General features: G+C 41.7%; 2 protein-coding genes across 2 annotated transcripts in view; one reads left to right on the top strand and one right to left on the bottom strand.

Moving 5' to 3' along the window:
- ostn (osteocrin) overlaps positions 1-22073 on the top strand; it is a 74489-nt gene that overhangs the window by 13399 nt on the left and 39017 nt on the right. The gene's annotated exons all lie outside the window — the stretch shown is intronic.
- Positions 14149-20053, bottom strand: gmnc (geminin coiled-coil domain containing). The gene is made up of 5 exons (XM_017708861.2): positions 19920-20053; positions 17790-17967; positions 16648-16733; positions 16438-16554; positions 14149-15162 (listed from the first exon to the last, which is right to left on the bottom strand). The coding sequence occupies exons 1-5, from the start codon at positions 19920-19922 to the stop codon at positions 14383-14385; spliced, it is 1164 nt and encodes a 387-aa protein (XP_017564350.2). The 5' UTR covers positions 19923-20053; the 3' UTR covers positions 14149-14382.

Here is a 22073-nt window from a genome sequence, read left to right as displayed (position 1 = left end):
ATGCCTTTATATGTAACACCACTGAGGATTGGGAATGCCTTTATATGTAACACCACTGAGGATTGGTAATGCCTTTATATGTAACACCACTGAGGATTGGGAATGCCTTTATATGTAACACCACTGAGGATTGGGAATGCCTTTATATGTAACACCACTGAGGATTGGGAATGCCTTTATATGTAACACCACTGAGGATTGGGAATGCCTTTATATGTAACACCACTGAGGATTGGGAATGCCTTTATATGTAACACCACTGAGGATTGGGAATGCCTTTATATGTAACACCACTGAGGATTGGGAATGCCTTTATATGTAACACCACTGAGGATTGGTAATGCCTTTATATGTAACACCACTGAGGATTGGGAATGCCTTTATATGTAACACCACTGAGGATTGGGAATGCCTTTATATGTAACACCACTGAGGATTGGTAATGCCTTTATATGTAACACCACTGAGGATTGGGAATGCCTTTATATGTAACACCACTGAGGATTGGGAATGCCTTTATATGTAACACCACTGAGGATTGGGAATGCCTTTATGTGTAACACCACTGAGGATTGGGAATGCCTTTATGTGTAACACCACTGAGGATTGGGAATGCCTTTATATGTAACACCACTGAGGATTGGGAATGCCTTTATGTGTAACACCACTGAGGATTGGGAATGCCTTTATATGTAACACCACTGAGGATTGGGAATGCCTTTATATGTAACACCACTGAGGATTGGGAATGCCTTTATATGTAACACCACTGAGGATTGGGAATGCCTTTATGTGTAACACCACTGAGGATTGGGAATGCCTTTATGTGTAACACCACTGAGGATTGGGAATGCCTTTATATGTAACACCACTGAGGATTGGGAATGCCTTTATGTGTAACACCACTGAGGATTGGGAATGCCTTTATGTGTAACACCACTGAGGATTGGGAATGCCTTTATATGTAACACCACTGAGGATTGGGAATGCCTTTATATGTAACACCACTGAGGATTGGGAATGCCTTTATATGTAACACCACTGAGGATTGGGAATGCCTTTATGTGTAACACCACTGAGGATTGGGAATGCCTTTATGTGTAACACCACTGAGGATTGGGAATGCCTTTATGTGTAACACCACTGAGGATTGGGAATGCCTTTATGTGTAACACCACTGAGGATTGGGAATGCCTTTATGTGTAACACCACTGAGGATTGGTAATGCCTTTATATGTAACACCACTGAGGATTGGGAATGCCTTTATATGTAACACCACTGAGGATTGGGAATGCCTTTATATGTAACACCACTGAGGATTGGTAATGCCTTTATATGTAACACCACTGAGGATTGGGAATGCCTTTATATGTAACACCACTGAGGATTGGGAATGCCTTTATATGTAACACCACTGAGGATTGGTAATGCCTTTATATGTAACACCACTGAGGATTGGGAATGCCTTTATATGTAACACCACTGAGGATTGGGAATGCCTTTATGTGTAACACCACTGAGGATTGGGAATGCCTTTATGTGTAACACCACTGAGGATTGGGAATGCCTTTATGTGTAACACCACTGAGGATTGGGAATGCCTTTATGTGTAACACCACTGAGGATTGGGAATGCCTTTATATGTAACACCACTGAGGATTGGGAATGCCTTTATATGTAACACCACTGAGGATTGGGAATGCCTTTATGTGTAACACCACTGAGGATTGGGAATGCCTTTATGTGTAACACCACTGAGGATTGGGAATGCCTTTATGTGTAACACCACTGAGGATTGGTAATGCCTTTATATGTAACACCACTGAGGATTGGGAATGCCTTTATATGTAACACCACTGAGGATTGGGAATGCCTTTATATGTAACACCACTGAGGATTGGGAATGCCTTTATATGTAACACCACTGAGGATTGGTAATGCCTTTATGTGTAACACCACTGAGGATTGGTAATGCCTTTATGTGTAACACCACTGAGGATTGGGAATGCCTTTATATGTAACACCACTGAGGATTGGGAATGCCTTTATGTGTAACACCACTGAGGATTGGGAATGCCTTTATGTGTAACACCACTGAGGATTGGGAATGCCTTTATGTGTAACACCACTGAGGATTGGGAATGCCTTTATATGTAACACCACTGAGGATTGGGAATGCCTTTATATGTAACACCACTGAGGATTGGGAATGCCTTTATATGTAACACCACTGAGGATTGGTAATGCCTTTATATGTAACACCACTGAGGATTGGGAATGCCAGTGACACCTATGAATAGGCAGAAACGTGGATGTTTCTGTAGAATGACCAGGTACAAATGGGAAAACCATTCAGTTTTTCCATTCTTGTTAAAACTCTGTCTTTTCTGGAATTCTGTGGAGCTGCTTTGTGACAACATCCGTTGTAAAAAGCGCTACAAATAAATTTGATTTAATTTGATTCAACTGTTGGGAGCCAGCCTAGACTGACTAACCCTGCCAAAATGACAGATCAACCGTAAGACACTGTATCATGACATCGTGTTTCCAAGCCCTATAATTACTGCGAATTTTATGCTTGAACCTTTAAATCTTGGCCACTGAAAACTCCATGGGGTTTTGGACTCCATGTCAGGCTCAGAAGCTGGGAGGGTTTTGCAAAGGGCCAATTTCAACTAAACAAAGCACACAGCCTTATGTGTGTTTCTATTAAGGTGCCACATGTGTTTCTGATATTTCAGCTGGTGTATCTCTCAGTGGTGTGTATATCAATAAGGGACAATGAAGTCTGTGTTTGTAGAATGCTACAAGGTTTTTGTGATTGGTTTTTGAGGGATACATCCTGAATAAGCATTGAGCTTCCATTAAAAGGTCTTTATTCATGGGTGCTGCTAGCCCAGTTTTGGGTGGCCTAGCAGTTCAAATCACCTGATCAAATCAGCCGCAGTTATGTATTGTATTTTATTGTATTGCACTGTTCGGTGTTCAACTCTATTCCTTTTTCTCTGGGTATCAACAGTGACTTTTTATTTCTTAGCAGTATCTGAGTTCAGGACCGGTTTTCTCTCTAACCTGTTGGTAACTAGCAAAGATACTTTCTCCAGATAGACAAAGCACCTCTTGTAAGTCGCTCTGGAGAAGAGCGTCTACTAAATGCTGTAAATGTAAGTGGCCTAGAAGTTCAAATCACCTGTAATTTCTTCTCATTCACAATACACTGTGATAGCAGGGCACGGCCTGTGGGAGGCACTGCTGCTGTTCTAATGCAGCACTGCCTCTGCTCTGCTACCAGAAATTGATTAACATAATACGAAAAGTGGAACCCCCGGTTTGTGCAATCATATCAGACATCATAAGTCATAAGCCAGTTATATTAGAACTGGGGCAGGGGCTCTATTTTTTATCTGTTCTGCAAAGAAACATCAATGGGTAGCAACTGATGCTAAAGACAGGATTTTAGGCAAAAGCTTTACTAAAGTAAGCAATTAGAACTTCTTCAAAGTCTATAATATACAGAGTGAAATGGGAGGCACTTATAGAGTGAATATATCCACCTATAACAATGATTTGTAGTGAATTATGGTCGGTATTGCTGCCTACCAGATTTGTACTTGGTTGCAAAGACGAGGGATTAGGCCAACACTAACATGAGCTTGCTAGCTGAGAAGACAAATAGTTTAATTGATAAGAAGAGAGAACAAGAGACAGAGATTAAAACAACATTATTGACATGTCTTTATTCTTTATTTTAATCTTTCTGGACAGTATTTGCTCACAGTCGTTTACAGTAAGTTAGCGTCAGTGAAAACATCACATAACGTTGATCGTAACACATTCTTAAATCCCTCAAGTCCTCAACCTGTAGATAGAAAGTAGGAGGTCTGACAGCTCTGTCAAAGGCATGTCAGATTTTTACCAGGTAGATAAAAAAAAAAAGAAAAATTGATCAATCTCTCATCATTTCCTTGGGTTTGCTTGTAAATTAGTTATATAATTTTATATATACATAATATTATATAATGGACAATATAAAATGTCATATTTGTCACTATGGCACAATAAAACTATGTCACTTTGCTTGATCTGTGCCTGCTATGAGTGGATGGATGGTGTGCTTAATCGACTCTGTGCCACTGGAGCCAAAAAGCCAATTTTTATAAAAAATTGGTTAAAATGTTTCTACTTTAAAAGTTCATGATGACTTTTTTCCTTGCCACTGACAACATTCTGTTGGGGGACCATGTCCCTAAAGCAACCTAGTAAGGCTTAGCCTCCCTATCGATTGACCTCTCGTGACAGAGGTATCTTGTATGTTCAGGTATGTTGGTGCATTTAAATTGAGCAGTGCAGAGTCAGGCGTCCAGTCCCATGCTTGTTGTCTTTGCCCTTTTTCAGTAAATGAATGAAATGTTTAGATTACACTGCCCACTAATCGAGTTGGAAAGGAAATTCCTTTTGTTGCTCTTTCTAAATGAACTAAAGCAATTAAATCTGGCGCATCTGTAAAATGGCAAAGCTCACTGTGCACGGTCTCTCCTTCGACAAAGTGTGATCAATTTTAAAGAAAGCTAATTCAATTAATTGATTTGAAAGTTTCTCAGGGTGAATCGAGGATGCAGCTGATATCATCATATCTGCTTTTAATTTAATTTTAGTGCTGCCTGAGGGCCAAAAGATCAACACCAGCAAATACTCGTTTTTAGCCTTGTTGCTTTCATACAGCGATTGCTCCAGATTCTCTGAATCTTTTAACGTTATGATGTACCACAGATGATGAAAAGCAAAAGTCCTTTGCTATTTTATGTTGGGAAACATTCTTGAATTGTTGCACTATTTGCCTGTGCAGTGTTTCACAGGGTGGTGAACCCCTCCTCATCTTTACTTCTGAAGGACTCTCTGGGATGATCCTTTATACCCAATCATGTTACTGACCTGTTGCCAATCAACCAGCAGGTGATTTTTTTTTAGCATTACACAACTTTTTGTTGCCCCATCCCAACTTTTTTGCAACGTTATTGGCATCAAATTCTAAATGGGCATTTTTTAAATAAATAGTCACATTTTTCAGCATCAACATGTGATACTGTATGTTGTTTTGTGCTATTTTTTATGAAATATAGGTTTTAAATAATTTGCACATCATTGCATTTTGTTTTTATTTACATTCTGCACAGCGTCCCAACTTTTTTGGAAATGGGGTTGTATTTTCTTGTAACGTATTCACGCCTGACTTCAGCCCTAATCTTAATATAGTAGGTAATTAAAGCCTCATGTGTTTGTATGTCACCGTGGTCGGAACAAAATCTAACCTAGACCAATACAAAAGCTTCAAAATTACTTGGAAGAAATCTAGTTCCATTGACTCCTATTCAAAGCATTCCGGAGATATGAGGTTTTGTTCTGACAGCAGCGATAAGCTAAAGAAAAACATATCTATTTCATTAACACAGCAGCAATTTGCTTACATGACTTTCTGATTTCTTTGATTGTAGTTCCCCGCGCAACCACTGGAAGGGAGCAGTGATTCGATCGCGTGACAAAGCACGCGAGATTTTGCCGTTGTCACTCTGTAGTAAAGCCTCATTCATAACTAACAGCACGTCATTGTTAATTTTTACCTGACGGCTTTATTTAATTGAGCTTTACATTTACCAGACAATGAATTAGATTCTTCATTAGTAGTGAACGATATTCGTAGTGTTTTGAAGTGGGGTAAAGATGTGACTAAAGGTGGCTAACACACATACACTTTCAGGGCTCATCCATGCCTAAATTTACAGAACAGGCAACTTTCTGAACCTGTAAAATGCACTGTGTCTCCATAATGTGCTAACTTGAGCAGGTGTGCTTGCAGGTGCAAGGAAGAGAAGGTCAAAAGTCATGTTGACCTTTGGTATAGCCTTATCAGAATACTTACACGCCTAACTTCCCTTTAGTGATGTCACGTTGATGAAATACACGTTATTTATGTGTTCTTGTAATTCTGTGTAGTTTTGTGCTTCCTGGTTAAAGGAATTAATCTCTCATAGTGTTCAGGGGGGAATTTGGGCCCGTTCTTCTACCCTTTTAATCTTGAAGATTCCAGGAGCTTACTGGTGAATCTTCACGTCCTTCTACGTACACTGTATGAGCAAAAGTATGTGGACACCCGTCCTAATTGGTGAGCTCAGGTGTTTCAGCCACACCAGTTGTTTACAAGTGTATAAATTCAATCTCCATAGTCACATACTGAGTGCATGTAGTGCACTTATTACTCCAATACCTGAAGGAAATTGGATTTTGTGAGTAATCCAATCAACACATTTACATGCATGAGTAAACACATAATGGGAATCACCAGGGTTATGTGAGTCAAGTAAAAGGCCAGCCAATAAACTCACAGAAGAAGACAGTGTAAAACATGAACTTCGATATCGAGGGATATATGAATATACATCTAGAAGTTGAAGAAGATCCTTCACTCTAAAAGTGTTTTGTTTTGGCTGCTGCTACAAGTTCCTTGCTTGTTTGTTTTTTTGCAGATGCACAATCAGACTATGCTGTTTACATGACCATTTGAAGTATCAGATAACTCCAGAAATCCAATTATGATCAAATTACAAAGTGCATGTAAATGCATTCCTCGACAGTAGAATGGATCTTACAAAAGAGTTAACGCCGGTTAAGTTTTAAGTGCTGTTATTGTGAAAAGGAACAACAGCTCAGTCTTGAAACAATAATGTTGGGACATGTGACTGCTGAGGCGCGTATCATAGGAAAATTCAGAGTTCCAAACTGCCTCTGGATGCAGCATCACCTGAAGAACTGTACAATGGGAGCTTGATGAAATGAGTTTGTCATGGCCTAGCAGCTGTACACAGGCGTAAAATCACTTTGCGCAATGTCAGGTGTCGGCTAGGGTGCTGTAAAGCATGCCACCACTGAATGATGAGTAGCACTTCACTATCTGACAGGCTAATGGATGAAACTGGGTTTGCAGGATGCCAGGGGAACGCTACTTACCAGAATGCATAGTGCCAGCAGTAAAGTTTGATAGAAGAGGGAAAATGGTCCAGGACAGGTTTGTTTTTCAGAATTTGGGCCAAGCCCCTTAATTCCAGTGAAGGATCATTTTAAAATGTAAACATAGACATTTTAGACAATTACATACTCGACAAGTTGGTGGCAGTAGTTTGGAGAAGGCCCTTTCCTGTTCCAGCATGACTGTGGCACAAAATAATGTCCATAAACGAGTTTGGTGTGGAGTTACTTCAGTGGCCTTCACAGAACCCAGAATTCAACCCTACCGAACACCTTTGGGATGAATTATAACATTATTGTGAGCCAGGCCTTCTCATCGGATCAGTGCTTAACCTCCCAAATACTCTTTAGAATGAATGGGAACAAATTCCCATGGATACAAAATCTTATGGAAGGCCTTTCTAGAAGAGGTTGATAGAGCTACAAATGTGGCTGCAATTAGAGGACCAATTCCATGTCCACGGTTTTGGAATAGGATGTCCAAGAAGCTCATGTCAGTGTGATGTTTATTTGTCAACATACTTTTTGCCATATAATGTATGTTCTATTCGATTTAAGTCTGATGATTGACTGGGCCATCCCACCAGTGTTATTCATCCTAGGACCAACTGAGTTGCAGTATGTTTTGGATCGTTGTCTTGCTAGACGGTCCACCACGTCTCATCCTCTTCATCCTGGTGGCTGGCAACAGATTGTTCTCAAGAATCTTCTGGTACATGGCTCCATTCATCAAGTACCATGAGAAAAAACACATCCCCATACCATTTGGCTTCCATAATTAGTTCACAAGATATAAACAACTTTTTGATAACAATACTTTTTTTGTTTTCACTTTTTACAGCATTCTTGTTATTGTTTTCTTTTTTCCCACTTATTCTTATGTTAGTGTATGGGGTTTTAAACTTGGCATAAGTTTTGAAGAGTCAAGGAATTCATTATACTATGGAACTGGCATCAGCTGAAAATTCCTAATGACAATTATTGATCTGCTAAGCAGTGCTAATGAGGGTCTATCAAGCTGATTAAGATCTAAGACAACTGGAAGGGCATCTTAACTTTTGCATATGCCCCGATTACTAAAAATACATGTTTTGGTGTTTTGCTTAGTAAAAATAAGCACACATGCTCTACAGAGAACACACCTGCGTACAATTTGATGCATCTGCTTAACTTCCTGCCTCTCTATTCCACTATCATGCACACACATGAGTGTCCATATTGTCTAGAATTCGTCCCAGTAAAACTTTATGATGTCTGTGTGTTTAAGATCGTGGATGATCAAAATAAACTTAAAGCTTATTGTTGAATTAGTAAACATAAATAACTCCTATAATCTATATGTAGCAGTATAACTGATATCATGACATTTATAAAACAGCCAATAAAGTAATGTGTGTGTGTGTGTGTGTGTGTGTGTGTGTGTGTGGTGTGAAGTGTGTTTACTAATTATTTGAATCATTCCAGGACAGTAACTTTGCTCTATATTATCCAGTGGCAGTTGAACGATGTGAAGTTGACTGACAGCTGAATAGCTGAGCACCACACGGAAAAGTGACACGTGCATCTATGGTTATGGAGTGCTGTGTGTGTGTGTGTGTGTGTGTGTGTGTGTGTGTGTGTGTGTCTGTGTATAAACAAAAAAACAATGAGCTAACATTTATGAAAGCATTCGATTGTGTGAATGATTCACTTATGCATGCATTTCAGTTTGTGTTTTTATGACTGTTGAAAGTGAGTGACTTTATCTGTGTGTGTGTGTGTGTGTGTGTGTGTGTGTGTGTGTGTGTGTGTGTGTGTGTGTGTGTGTGTGTGTGTGTGAGAGTGAGAGCTCCCCCCTACAGAGACAGAGGTCGTGTAATGTGGTAATGTCACATTCCAGACACACTCGCCACGCGACAACAGCAATATGATCCACAGAGCAGAACACCAAACACAAACAAACACACACTCACATTGAAGTGTTCAGTTGCTGTCTGTCATTCTCCATCACTCTTCTTCTATTTCTCTTCCTCCTCCTGCGTAACTGTAGAAGACCCGTTCTTTACCCTCTCTTCCCTCTTTCGTTCTTTTCTTTCATTTGATGCTATGCTCCTTTCATTCTCCATTTGTAAATGAAAGGGAAAGTGATTTTCTTGAGTTGTATATCTGACTGCGAGTCTGTTGAACAACTTTGTCCCTGCGTATCTATTGTCATATGTTGGTTCTAACCCTAATTTAACCGTTTGTTTTATTGATCAAGCCATATAAGCTAAAACATGAGGGTTTTTAACACGTGTCATATTAAATCTTGTCTTTGGTCACATCGGTTTACTGATTCTTTTCAAGAAAACAGTGAAAAATGCAAATTTGATTGTGAACAAAAGTGAATGTTATATTTTATATGAATGATTTCTGGGTTAGATTTAAGTCTCTGATTCAGAAATCAGACCGGCCATCATCAACCAAAGGGTTGGATAATTGGTTGTGGCCACTAGGCGGTGTAATGAGTATGTGGTTGAGTTTGTGTGCAGATTAATTCCACATTAGTTTTTCATAATCATATCTTAAATTCAGACATCAGATCTGTATACTTTATAAGCCGAGGTTTACAGACCACAGTTTTACAGTGGCTGTCATTGTTAACCAGGGACCATATTACAGAAACATCTGAAGTTTGAAATCTTATCTTATTTGCTTAGTCACCATGGCAACTTCAGTTAGGACTGAATTTGGGACCGAAGCTATTACAGAACAACAGTTCTTAAGTTCATAATCTTATCCGAACTCCAGATAAGAAAACAGTGTTACAGAAACGTCCTACATTTCCTCTGTCCTGACTCCAACACCAGAGCTGCCTTAACTTTTGTGACTTTTAAAAGCCCAGATTATGCAGACATGGTCTCCACCATCCCCTCTCATTATCTTTGTGTGTAATGTTGATGAAAACTCGTTATGAAATATTACAGTGATGGTGGTGAATCATGAGGACACAGAGCTGAACGTGTTTATTGAGCTTGTTTATTAGGGGGAATAACGTTGGTGAGCTCAGCTAAAGTGAATCGAACAGTGGGGAACGGTGATTCTCTGAAAAAACAGCACAAAGCGCTGTCACAGCATTATAAACTTCAGGTTTATAGCATTAGGTAGTGTTAGTTAGCTCTCAATCTGACTAGCTTGATTATGTCGATTACATTTCAGCTGTTCTCATATGGTCGGTTGCCAGGTAACAGACGTGACAGTTGTTTGTTGATTGTCAATTTCTTAACCTGAGAAGATACAATTCCTCAATCTTATTCGTAAAATGTTACTTTCCATATTTGTTTATCGCTGTTGTTGGAACAAAACCTCGTATCTCCTAAATAGTAACTTCACAGGAGAAGGAAAAAACCTGCTTTCCTTTTAATGTAAGTCAAGGGAACCAGACATTTCTCCATGTCATTTTGGGCAATTTCTTTTGGTTCATTCATCATGAAATTGACACACGGTGTAAAAAATAACAGGCATTTACAAATTATATCAAAAACGGAAAAAAGTCAAAAATGGACAACAGCGATATGTAAATATCTCTAGAGGAGAGCAGACGTCATAACCAATGAGAGAGATAATCTACATATATACTACACAGATTTAAAAATATCTTATTGGACATTTTCTGTTGGGCAATTTCAAGATTTTACCATTTAGTTTCTTTCCAAAGTACTAATATGACCGCTGGGGAATACCTTATAATTAAGGCTATGTATTTGATGCAGTCAGGCCCAGTATGTGTTTGTGTACGGTTGTGTGTCAGTACTCTAGCCTCACTTCCATAGACACACATTAACCATTAAACCAACCAACGGCCTGAATTTCATTGCACACCCTGGCTTATACATGACGTATTACTCCAGACCAATTAAGGAAGCTGGTAAGAGGGCACTCTTAATTAGAGGCACACACACACTGCCTGGTCAAAATTTAACACTTCATTTGTAAAGCTTTTCTTCATACACTGAAGTTGCAGCTTAAAGTCGCCATGGTGAGGGAGGGATGGCAGGTTCCGAAATGGTTATTGACTTGTGCATAGAAATCTAGGGGAAGACAAACCTTGGTATAAAACCTTTTATGTCTTTCAAACTTTAAAAAAGTTATTTGCTTTCGCACATTTCATTTATAGAAATGGTTCTTCTAAGAACTATCCACTGGAAGGTTGCAATCGCTTGAAAGAAGTGTTTTAGCAGGCAAGAGCGTTTTGATGCACATTAGACATTTTCAAGTAGCCCAGACTTTGCTGTGAATAATGAAAGAAGATGAAAGGTGTGTGGCTTTGTGGATGAGTTTAAAAATAACCCGAAATCAAATTGACCGTTTTGCTTTGGAAGCCTTTTGTTGTATGAAGCAGAGTTTGTCAAATTATTGCCAAAATTCTTGTTTTTTTTTCTTTTTTAGTCGTGGTACATGATTCACGTTGACTTTAAAGAAGTTTGTACTAGAGATGTACAATGTGCAAATGGCTTGTGCGAATCTGTGGTTACAGAAGGCCATCTAACCAACCATCCTGTGTGCTGTGAGTACCTTGCTCAATCACAGATCCAGAAGTATGTTTCTGTGAAAGTGACAGACTTTCATGTAATCCAACAAGTAATACAGGCCATTCTTTAGCTATGTCACATTATTCTTTTACCGCTGCATTTTGAATACATTGCAAAGGGTATCACCATCGCTATATGTAGAATTAGAATAATAGAATACTTGTAATACTAATGCAACTAATCAACTGTGCATGGATTCCAGTGTTTGGCTCCAGCATTGACGTGCTGTCTATGCTTAAGAAGTTAGAGGAGACAGAGGTAGTGTGCTATTAACAGTAAGTACAGTATGATGGTACTGGGACCTGTACTGTGGGTGACTGATTTGATGGTAATGATGAGTTGATGAGTGATAGCGGGGGCAGGGGGGGGGGTGCAGGGATTATGTGGATCCATTCTTACATATCATTAAGAGTTAATAAGTGTCTGTATATGTATGTGAGTGCATATCTGCAAATGTTGTTTTATCGCGAACCAGCAGCCGTGTGTGTATGTGTGCATAGACTGTTTGGATTCATTGTTAATGTTATACTTTTCCTAATTTACTTAGTAATCCAGTGCAATCTTTTTGACTGTACTCATGAATGAACTCTAAGTCAAAGGGAACATTTGGATTGCACAGCACTCCATAAGTAGACAACACTGTATATCATGTACGTATCGCAGAGGTTGCCGCATAGGTGAGCATTAGGTGGGACTTCTGTCAATACACGGCCTTTAAAAATAAGAATCGTACATAAGAATTTTGCTTTCTTTTTCACCTCGGCTGATGCTTGACTGGTAATCTCTTCCATGACTGCAAACATTTCTCTGGATACTTACTGCTCTTGATTTGATAACAATTATCAACAAATCAATCTTTGTTTCGTCTGGATTTATGGTAAGGGCTTATTGTTGGTAAGAGTAAATGATATTTGACCTTTCTGGAGAAGTCTGGAAGCTGATAATCATGGCTTGTAAAAGTTGTTGTCCATACTCTGTTGCATAGTAGGCTTGGAGCCAGATTTCAATAAAACTGCTTTGTGTAAGCATCGGTGGAAAAGACACTATACAAATACATTTGAATCAAAGTGAATCGAAAGTGAGATTTACCTGAAGAGAAGGTAATCCCTTTGGAATAGTAAGTACTTTAGTCAAGAAGGGATCAAGGGATTTGAGGGATCAAAGCAAGATGCCAATTTTTAGACACCACTACAACACTTGAACTAACATCTAGCTGTACGTTGTTAAACATAATAATAAGACGTAATGGGAGAAAACACTGAAAGGCTGAGGCTTAATTTTCGTCTTATTTAATCACCCATTAATGACCAGGTAAGGGTAGTGGGTTAATTTCATGTGGGTTCCATTTCTCTCTCTCTCTCTCTCTCTCTGTCTGTCTGTCTGTCTGTCTGTCTGTCTGTCTGTCTGTCTGTCTGTCTGTCTGTCTCTCTCTCTCTCTCTCTCTCTCTCTCTCTCTCTCTCTCTCTCTCTCTCTCTCTCTCTGTGTCTGTGTGTGTGTGTGTGTGTTACCCGTTATTTGCCAGACTCTTGCAACACCCCAACCTGCTTTTTTCCTCTCCCTTCCAATCTGGTGGGCATCTGTAGGGGGCTTAACCGTGTCATTAACTATAGACCACCCGTTTAACTGCACCATGGCTAGCTTTGGCGCCCCAACATTCCCTGCCATCCCCAGCTCCCTTGGGGGAGGAATGGGTAGCACCAGGCTGAGCAAGGGAGGGAAGGAGGGGTGGAAGCATCCCAGGTTAGACCCCCCAGGGGGGTGCAGCCCATCTCAGACCTACGGGACAGATTAGGGAGGGAATGTCCCCTGAGACATAACACCCCCCTTCTTTTGTCTTGCAGGGGCGGGAGAAACAGTGAAAGAGTTGATGGAGAGAAAAAGAGTGGGAGGGAGAGAGCGAGGGAAGGGAGGGAAGGAGAGGGACAGGTGTGAAGGAGAAATGACAGGTTAGGGTTAACCTGCGGTAGGTGTATCAGAGAAGAAAAGGCATCTGATCTGAGAGCATAGCAGAGGTTCGTTCTTAAATAAAATTGTTGTAGATATGCTTGTTCAGCGTTAAAGTTTAAAGAGTTGGCGTTCGTAACAAATAAGTTTCGCACTTCTTGACTAAGTTACTTAGTAGCTCTATTGTTGCATATAAAGCCGCTCTTCAGCAGCTTCTCCATTTGTGAAAAGTGCGTTAAAGTCCTTGTGGATTCTGAATACCTTTTTCCTCTGTATTGTGAGGGATTTCTTGGTGAAACACAGCATTAATGAGAGACTCTGACCTAGCGAAGCATTTTGCTCAGTGATAGGTGATGTAGGAAGTAATATTATTGGTTAATATTATTTTAATCCACACACTAGAACATGGTAAGCCAAAAATCAAAAGGCAGTCTAGAGGTGGGCAAAAGTCATAGGGCAAAGATGAAAGTTTTGTTTATCAAATGCTCTATGATGAATCCTGCTTAATCAATATCAAGCCTGCCTGGTATTGGAATACCTTTTTTTAACCATTTGCAGAGTTTCCTACAACAAATGAAGATGAACATGATTTACTTGATTGATTGTTTATTGATAATTAAACTTTAGCCTAGCACCTAACAGAACAGACAAAGCCTGTCTGTCAATCACAGTTCAATCAAAGCACACTCTAAACACATTTGCATCACACAACCAACAATATGGTTTTAAGGCGTGGTTGATTGAGCATGTCATTAGTTCCCTGTCGGCCTGTCGCCATTCTCATCAATCATCGTTATTGAGCACACACTGGAAGTCATATAACAACTTTTTTTAAAAAAAAAGGCACTTGTCGTTCCTCATTCATTTTAAGAACACTGCTTAGGCACCCAGGTGAAGTTCCATCCACCTTGCGAGTCTCTACGGGTGAAAGCCTGTCCTTGTGGGAAAGTATGTGTCTTCACACTGCTCTGTGGACTTAAGGACATGCTAAATGCTAAGTCGGCTCTGCTACGTGTTGTGCGCGGTGTGGAGAACAGAATAGCCTCGCCGCCTGGTGGACTGGGGGAGCTGTGATAGTGCTGCCCTGAGCTTGTGCTGTGCAAGGGGTGAGGAGTTGAAGCTGCCCGAGGTGGGGTGAAGAGTCCAGTAGGAACAATAGTCGGCAGAGAGGTGACCAGAGACCCTGTAGCTGTGACCGTGTACAGAGGTGAAGGATCAAGGGTTGAGTACTCTGTGCTGGTGTCTATGCTGTGGCTGAAGCTGCTTGAGGAGTCTGTTAAGCCGTATTCACGGTGGTTGTTAGTGTGAGGACTGCAGGTAGTGCTGTTGTGTGTTGCAGGGCTGAAGTGGTCAATGCTTGGGGCTGGGGAGTTGAAAGAAGGTGTGTGGTCAGTCGTAGGGCTACTGAAGCTGCTGTCTGGGTCAATGGTGTCCTCATCCTGCAGTCCCAGCGTCTCCAGCACCCAGGAGTCCAGCCGTGGGGTGGCAGCCAGCTCCTCAGCCGAGCAGAACTCCAGAGAGAGGTTCCGGCAAACCCGTTTGCCCTTGCCGCCCTGCAGCAAACGGCTCCGGTTAAGGAAATCGCCCTCCTCATGTTGAGTTCTCTTCCTTTGCCTTGTGTCTGAGTTTCTCTGTGCAGAAAGCCTCTGCATGAGAGAAATAGATAATATTTCATTGTGACAAATGCTCATTCTTGATTATCCCTGTGTCACGATGCGTTAGCGAGCTAAAATTAGCTTGAACCAAACCTAATGTGTAGTTACCATGGTGATATTTTGAAATCCTTAGCTGCATATTGTGAAGAACCTAATACGAATAATGTCAAATAGAAATATAATATTGAATGACTGGCATTGTTTACAAAGGGCCAATTTGGCTGTGGGTTTTCATTCTAGCAAAAGAGAAGCACACCTGATGATTTAAAGACTGAGACCAAGTGATCAAACAAGTGGAGTGAGGTTTGCTCAAGATTGAACATCCCTGCTCTAGATTTACTTCTACAATCTCTCTGTCTCTCTCTCTCTCTCTCTCTCTCTCTCTCTCTCTCTCTCGCTCTCTCTCTCTCTCACTCTCTCGCTCTCTCTCTCTCTCTCTCTCTCTCTCTCTCACTCTCTTGCTCTCTCTGTCTCTCTCTCTCTCTCTCTCTCTGTCTCTCTCTCTGTCTCTCTCTCTCTGTCTCTCTCTGTCTCTCTCTCTGTCTCTCTCTCTCTCTCTCTCTCTCTCTCTCTCTCTCTGTCTCTCTCTCGCTCTCTCTCTCTCTCTCTCTCTCTCTCTGTCTCTCTCTCTCTCTCTCTCTACCTCTCTCTCTCTCTCTCTCTCTACCTCTCTCTCTCTCTCTCTCTCTCTCTCTCTCTCGCCTTCTCTATCTCTTTCTCTTTCTCTCGCCTTTTCTCTCTCTCTCTCCATTTCTCTCTCTTTCAATTCAGTTCAATGTTGCTTTATTGGCATAAGAAATATTAACACCCATATTGCCAAAGCTTTTGTAGGGAGATTAAGGATGAAGTACAATATATACAAGAAAAACAAGCCAATGACAGATATAAAGCAAGAACAGATATAACAGGTGCTGCTATAATAATAATAATAATAATAATAATAATAATTATTATTATTATTATTATTATTATTATTATTATCATCATCATCATCACTCTTTCCTTCTCTCCATCTCTGTCTCTCTCTCTCTTCCTCCTCTCTCTCTCTCTCTCTCTCTCTCTCTCTCTCTTCCTCCTTCTCTCTCTCTCTCTCTCTCTCTCTCTCTCTCTCTCTCTTCTTCCTTCTCTCTCTCTCTCTCTCTCTCTCTCTCTCTCTCTCTCTCTTCCTCCTTCTCTCTCTCTCTCTCTCTCTCTTTGCATTGCATTGGTAAGTGAACCATAGATGGGTGAACGACAAATTTCAGTAAACTGTCAAATACATTTTACCTTTGACTTTTCTTCAAGAGACTTTACGTATGATGAGTTCAAAAACTCTTTGAGTTTGTAATTCTCTTCCTGTAATCTTGCCAGTTCCTCCTCCTTCTGTATGAGCGTGTCCTGGAGCTGTGTGTAGATGAGAAACCTGGACGTTAGCATGAGGATTCACTCCTTGGCTTCTGTTGAAGTGTATTGCCATGACTTTGCTGCAGTGTGTACCTGTTTGTTCCTTTGGAGGTGAGGAGACATTTGGTCAGGCCAGGTGGAGTCATGTAGAACAGTATGCACATAACCAAGCTGTGTGTCTAGGAAAAGCAAACATGTGGAGATTATTTTAATATGGTGCTCACTGAAAAACTGTCTATCAAAGGAAGAGGGGAAGGGCAGAAGTTTAACCCTTAACTCTTTAACAAAAGAACAGAACATCCATCTATTTAGATCAATCAGAGCAAGTTCTGTGCCTTTTTTCCCTTATCATAGTACATTTAGTTCATTTAACTGGAAATGAATAGGCTTGGCAATGTAGAAAGAGAAAGCTGAAAGAAGTGAAATGAAAAGACTGCATTACACTCTTAGAAGGAGTTTTTTTTTTTTGTAAACAAATGTTTATAACCAAGAAGTGCCAATTTATGTATTTAACTATAGGCCTATTCAGGTATGTAGGCTGGACTACATACAGCCCCTCCACAGTCCTCGAGCACAAACTAGAAATGAACCCCAGCAAAGCTTAAAGGATAAATCCACCAACTTTTCACAATTCCTGTATAATTTAGCCCGTGAGAAGTAAACAGATCCATTCAGAGTGGTTTGATGAGAAAGGGCTCAACTTACAGATGCAGATTTCTTTACAGTGGTGGTGATATGAACCAGGGGTCACGATGTCTGCAACACCAATATAACCATTTTATCTACTATCCAGAACCACCACTGAGCCAAAACCAGACTGTTATGCCTCACAATGCCCTGCATGTATTCCTCCTCCCACTCACCATGAATAGATTAAAGTAAATGGATTAAAATAGAGTTTAAGCCAAAACTTCATCATAGAACTCTCATAAAACATCGTGCCTGACAGCAGGCAGCATAAATCAGCCGATTCGTGTAAGAACTTAGTGTGAGGGAGCTTTTAGAGGTGGACATCTGCACAACAGTTTCTCCTGAACTCCTGTTTCACATCAAACCACTCCGAATGACTTCGGCTGCGTCTCAACCCTTTCATAATGTGGAAACTTTGGAAAATCGGTGGAGTTCTCCTCTAAGGAGAAGAAGGACAAAAAAACAAAAAACAAATGGAAACATTCCAGTTTGTCAGAGGCGGGAGGGCGCTCGCGCCGCTGATCCCGGCACAGCGCGGTTCTTACCCCGCCGTGGCGGCTCGTGCTGGCAGCCCGCGTTGTCCAGGGCACCGGCGTCCCAAAGGGGCGCGAGCGTTGCTGTGGAAACGTCAACAGTGGCGCGAGGCGGCGTAGAGGAGGTGTAAGCGCAGGCGTAGCGCGCGCCCCCTGCAAAGCTCGCGTCCTGGCACGAGAGGATGGCGCTCTGTGGACCGGGCAAAAGCGCAGCAGTGTGAGTGAGCGCGCGAGCACATTCAGCGCACAGGCGGTTAGCGGCGCGTTCACAGCGTGCACGACTTTAATGAAGTTCCATTCCAGCTCTCTGCGTTTACCCGCAGTCAAGCCTGTGCGCTACAACTCAATAACCCGCAAGGCGTTGCACGCAATCACTGGCGCAGATGTTAGTAAACTGAGTATGATTTAAAGAACTGACGTTACATTATTAAAAACGGGAAACTGTCAAACTTCTACAATCTCTCTCTCTCTCTCTCTCTCTCTCTCTCTCTCTCACTCCATCGCTCTCTCTCTCTCTCTCTCTCTCTCTCTCTGTCTCTCTCACTCTCTCTCTCTCTCGCTCTCTCTCTCTCTCTCTCTCTCTCTCTCTCTCTCTCTCTGTCTCTCTCTCTCTCGCTCTCTCTCTCTCTCTCTCTCTCTGTCTCTCTCTCTCTCGCTCTCTCTCTCTCTCTCTCTCTGTCTCTCTCTCTCTCTCACTCTCTCTCTCTCTCTCTCTCTCTCTCTCTTTCTCTGTCTCTCTCTCTCTCTCTCTCTCTCTGTCTCTCTCTCTCTCGCTCTCTCTCTCTCTCTCTCTCTCTCTCTGTCTCTCTCTCTCTCTCACTCTCTCTCTCTCTCTCTCTCTCTCTCTCTGTCTCTCTCTCTCTCTCTCTCTCCCTCCATCGCTCTCTGTCTCTCTCTCTCTCTCTCTCTCTCTCTCTCTCTCTCTCTCTGTCTCTCTCACTCTCTCTCTCTCTCGCTCTCTCTCTCTCTCTCTCTCTCTCTGTCTCTCTCTCTCTCTCTCGCTCTCTCTCTCTCTCTCTCTCTGTCTCTCTCTCTCTCTCTCTCTCTCTCTCTCTCTCTCTCTCTCTCTCTGTCTCTCTCTCTCTCTCTCTCTCTCCCTCCATCGCTCTCTGTCTCTCTCTCTCTCTCTCTCTCTCTCTCCATCGCTCTCTGTCTCTCTCTCTCTCTCTCTCTCACTCTATCTCTCTCTCTCTCCATCGCTCTCTCTCTCTCTCTCTCTCTCTCTCTCTCTCTCTCTCTCTCTCTCTCTCTCTCTCTCTCTCACACTCTATCTTTCTCTCACTCTCTCTCTCTCTCTCTCTCTCTCTCTCTCTCTCTCTCTCTCTCTCTCTCACACTCGGTCTCTCTCTCTCTCTCTCTCTCTTTCTCTCTCTCTCACTCTCTCTCTCTCTCTCTCTCTCTCTCTATCGCTCTCTCTCTCTCTCTCTCTCTCTCTCTCTCTCTCTCTCTCTCTCTCTCTCTCTCTCTCTCTCTCTCTCTCTCTCTCAGCTCCTCAGCCAAAAAGATGGTTCTTCAAGGGTTCTTTGGTAAAGAGAGTAGAACCATTTAATGCCCAAGTGGTTCTTTGCATGGTGGTGAAGTTGCTCTGCAGTTTGATTGAAGATGTACTGCACGTGGTTGTATATGGAGCCTTTTTGAAAATTGTTCTGTGTAGCACCAAAACGTTCTTGTTACATAGCTGGAAATCCTAACGCTAGCAGAACCCTTCTGGTGCTGTATAGAAGCATTTTTAAAAAGGTTCTGTATAGAACCGTATACAACACGTTCTCCATCACTCGGAAGAACCATTTAGGTAAGAAAAGGAGCCGCATGGATCCGTGCAGTTACACAAAAAGAGAAAACTCAAAGAAAATGAAACGAACCACCTGTTCCGCGCGGCATTATCACGCGCAGATCCAACACTTCTACAAACTCGTTCGGTTCTAAGCGTCTAGCCTTCAGAGCTACTCAGGGCGCACATTTCGTCCTGCGTTTCTGAAACGTTCCCGCAACGGTCTATAGAATGGAAACCGTTGGGTCTAAAGCAGGTGCGCGTAAAAGCCGCTGCTGTATGCATCTCTCCGCCCCGAGCGATCTGGTTATAGTCAAAGCTACAGGCTGAGCGCTTCTTGTCCGTATGTAAAAGAAAATAAGAGTGCTCACCATTTCGCGGGGCAGGATGGCACGAGCTGGGCGCGAGCTGCGGCGCGAGAGGAGTGCCGGGAGCTGTCCGTAGCGCGCGCCAATCTGAAGGCTGCGCTCTGATTCGGCACTCTTGTGACGTGCTCCTTTTTTTCTTACAGTTGGGCCCCAGATGCGCAACAGCTGGCCGGTGGTGCTGAGATGCGCTTTCTTTCGCTTAAGCTTTAATGATGCAGCGTCCTGTGACCGTGGCGCAGTCACTCTGCCGTGGGGGGAGTCCTCGCCCTGCGGAAGGTGAAAATGGAAAGACACCAGGTTGCGACCCTGGCTGCGCACCTGTGTGTTACCCTGTGTGTGTGTGTGTGTGTGTGTGTGTGTGTGTAATAATTCATAATAGAGACAGCTACCAACACGGATCTCTTTACAGTGGAGCCAAGGGTCACCCAAGCCACCAATGAATCTACATGTGTCTTATGATTTTTATATGTAATGTTGATATTCCTGAAACACTGGTAAAACTGGAAAAATAAGTTTTCTTTGAAGACGATATGAAAGCACTACTTAACTTATCTTAAAGCTGACATAAAGCAATGTCTCAGTCAGAATCATTTCTCATCAAACCACAATGAATGATTGTGTAAACATCTTAGACATCTGATTTATGAATTTTGAAAAATTGGTGGAATTTCCCTTCTAGCTAACCGGCATTCTTAACGTTTTGTTGGTTTCTGTTAACTTTGAGTTTTCTAATTTGCAGAATGCTATTTTTGTGCCGTAGAAAACTCACATATTAAAAGTTTTGATGCATTTGAATTGTTTCTGTTAGGATCTTGAACGCTAACAGAATGGCAAATATTTGTTAAGATTAATTAAGTGACCCTTATTAGTCCCGCAACAGGGAATTTTCAACTCTGCATTTAACCCGTCCGTGAAGTGAAACCCCACATACACACTAATGAGCACACACACACACTAGGGGCTGTGAGCACACTTGCCCCGAGCAGTGGGCAGCCCTATCCGCAGCACCCGGGGTTAGGTGCCTTGCTCAAGGACACCTCAGTCATGGCTCTGGGGATCGAACCGGCGACCTTCCGGCCAGAGGGCTAGTACCCTAACCTCCAGCCCGTGATTGTCCCTGTGATGTTATAATCCTCAGAATTGGCTGATTCTAGTCACTTTTATGCATTCTATGTATTTTTGTTAATGCCAAATCAATTTTATATAAATGACCTGTTTATAATGATGCCAAAACATTATATAAGGAAGATTATTTGATTCAACTTAACCGAACTAAATCAAGAGTATTACCCATTAATGTTTATTAATCTCTTTGAGTTCCCTTCAGTCGCTGCAGAAGTGGGGATCGCTGAGAATTAGAAAGTAACTACATCTCATGGGAAGTTATTTGAGCGTAATCTTATTAAGTAACTTCTTCAAGCCTTTTGTGTTTGCATGATGAAGTAAAGTCAACCATTTGAAATGTTCAGTGTCTGTGTGTATGTGTGCATACTGATGGGTATTAATGTGTAACAGCCGGTTCAGAAGCGCAATGAATTCATTTCAGCAAACGAGCGAGGGGAAGACATGCGCATTCCTACGAGTGACACATTAACATCACGTTTTGTGCAGGAATAACGTGACGGAGCTTTTGCTTTTTGTAGAGCAGAGTTTTTAAGGTCGTGTAAAAAATGGTGCTTTGAATTTACTTTGAAATAGAGGTGAATAGGCTAAACAATACCCAGATGAAAGGAGTGTTATGTCATGAAATAATGACTTATGCATAAGGTAGAAAGTAAAAGGTATTCCTCATGCTACAAAGGGACTTCAGCATTGCCCTCTGTCACAGATGACGCTCCTTCTGTTTTACTCTCAGCATCTCGTAAATCATGGCCGTCTTCTTGATCAAGGATATAATGGATTTCATGTATGTGTGTGTATGTAAGAGAAAGAGCCTCAGTTCTTTTTTGCCCATGCATAACAATTTTGAGGATGTGATCTGGTACACAATACCAAGAAGCCTAGAAAAAAATAGCAAATCAAAGAAGGTGAGATTTACTGCCTATTGCATAGTACTGTATCTGCAATATGTCGGCTAATTGTGATGGTCTTTTGTCATGAGACTCCAGGGAAGGAGTGATACAGACATAACCCAGAATACAGAGTCACACATAAGGA

Source organism: Pygocentrus nattereri, chromosome 17 (genome assembly GCF_015220715.1).
Source record: "Pygocentrus nattereri isolate fPygNat1 chromosome 17, fPygNat1.pri, whole genome shotgun sequence".
In the NCBI taxonomy this organism is placed as follows: domain Eukaryota; kingdom Metazoa; phylum Chordata; class Actinopteri; order Characiformes; family Serrasalmidae; genus Pygocentrus; species Pygocentrus nattereri.
This window is presented reverse-complemented; position numbering and strand designations above follow the sequence as displayed.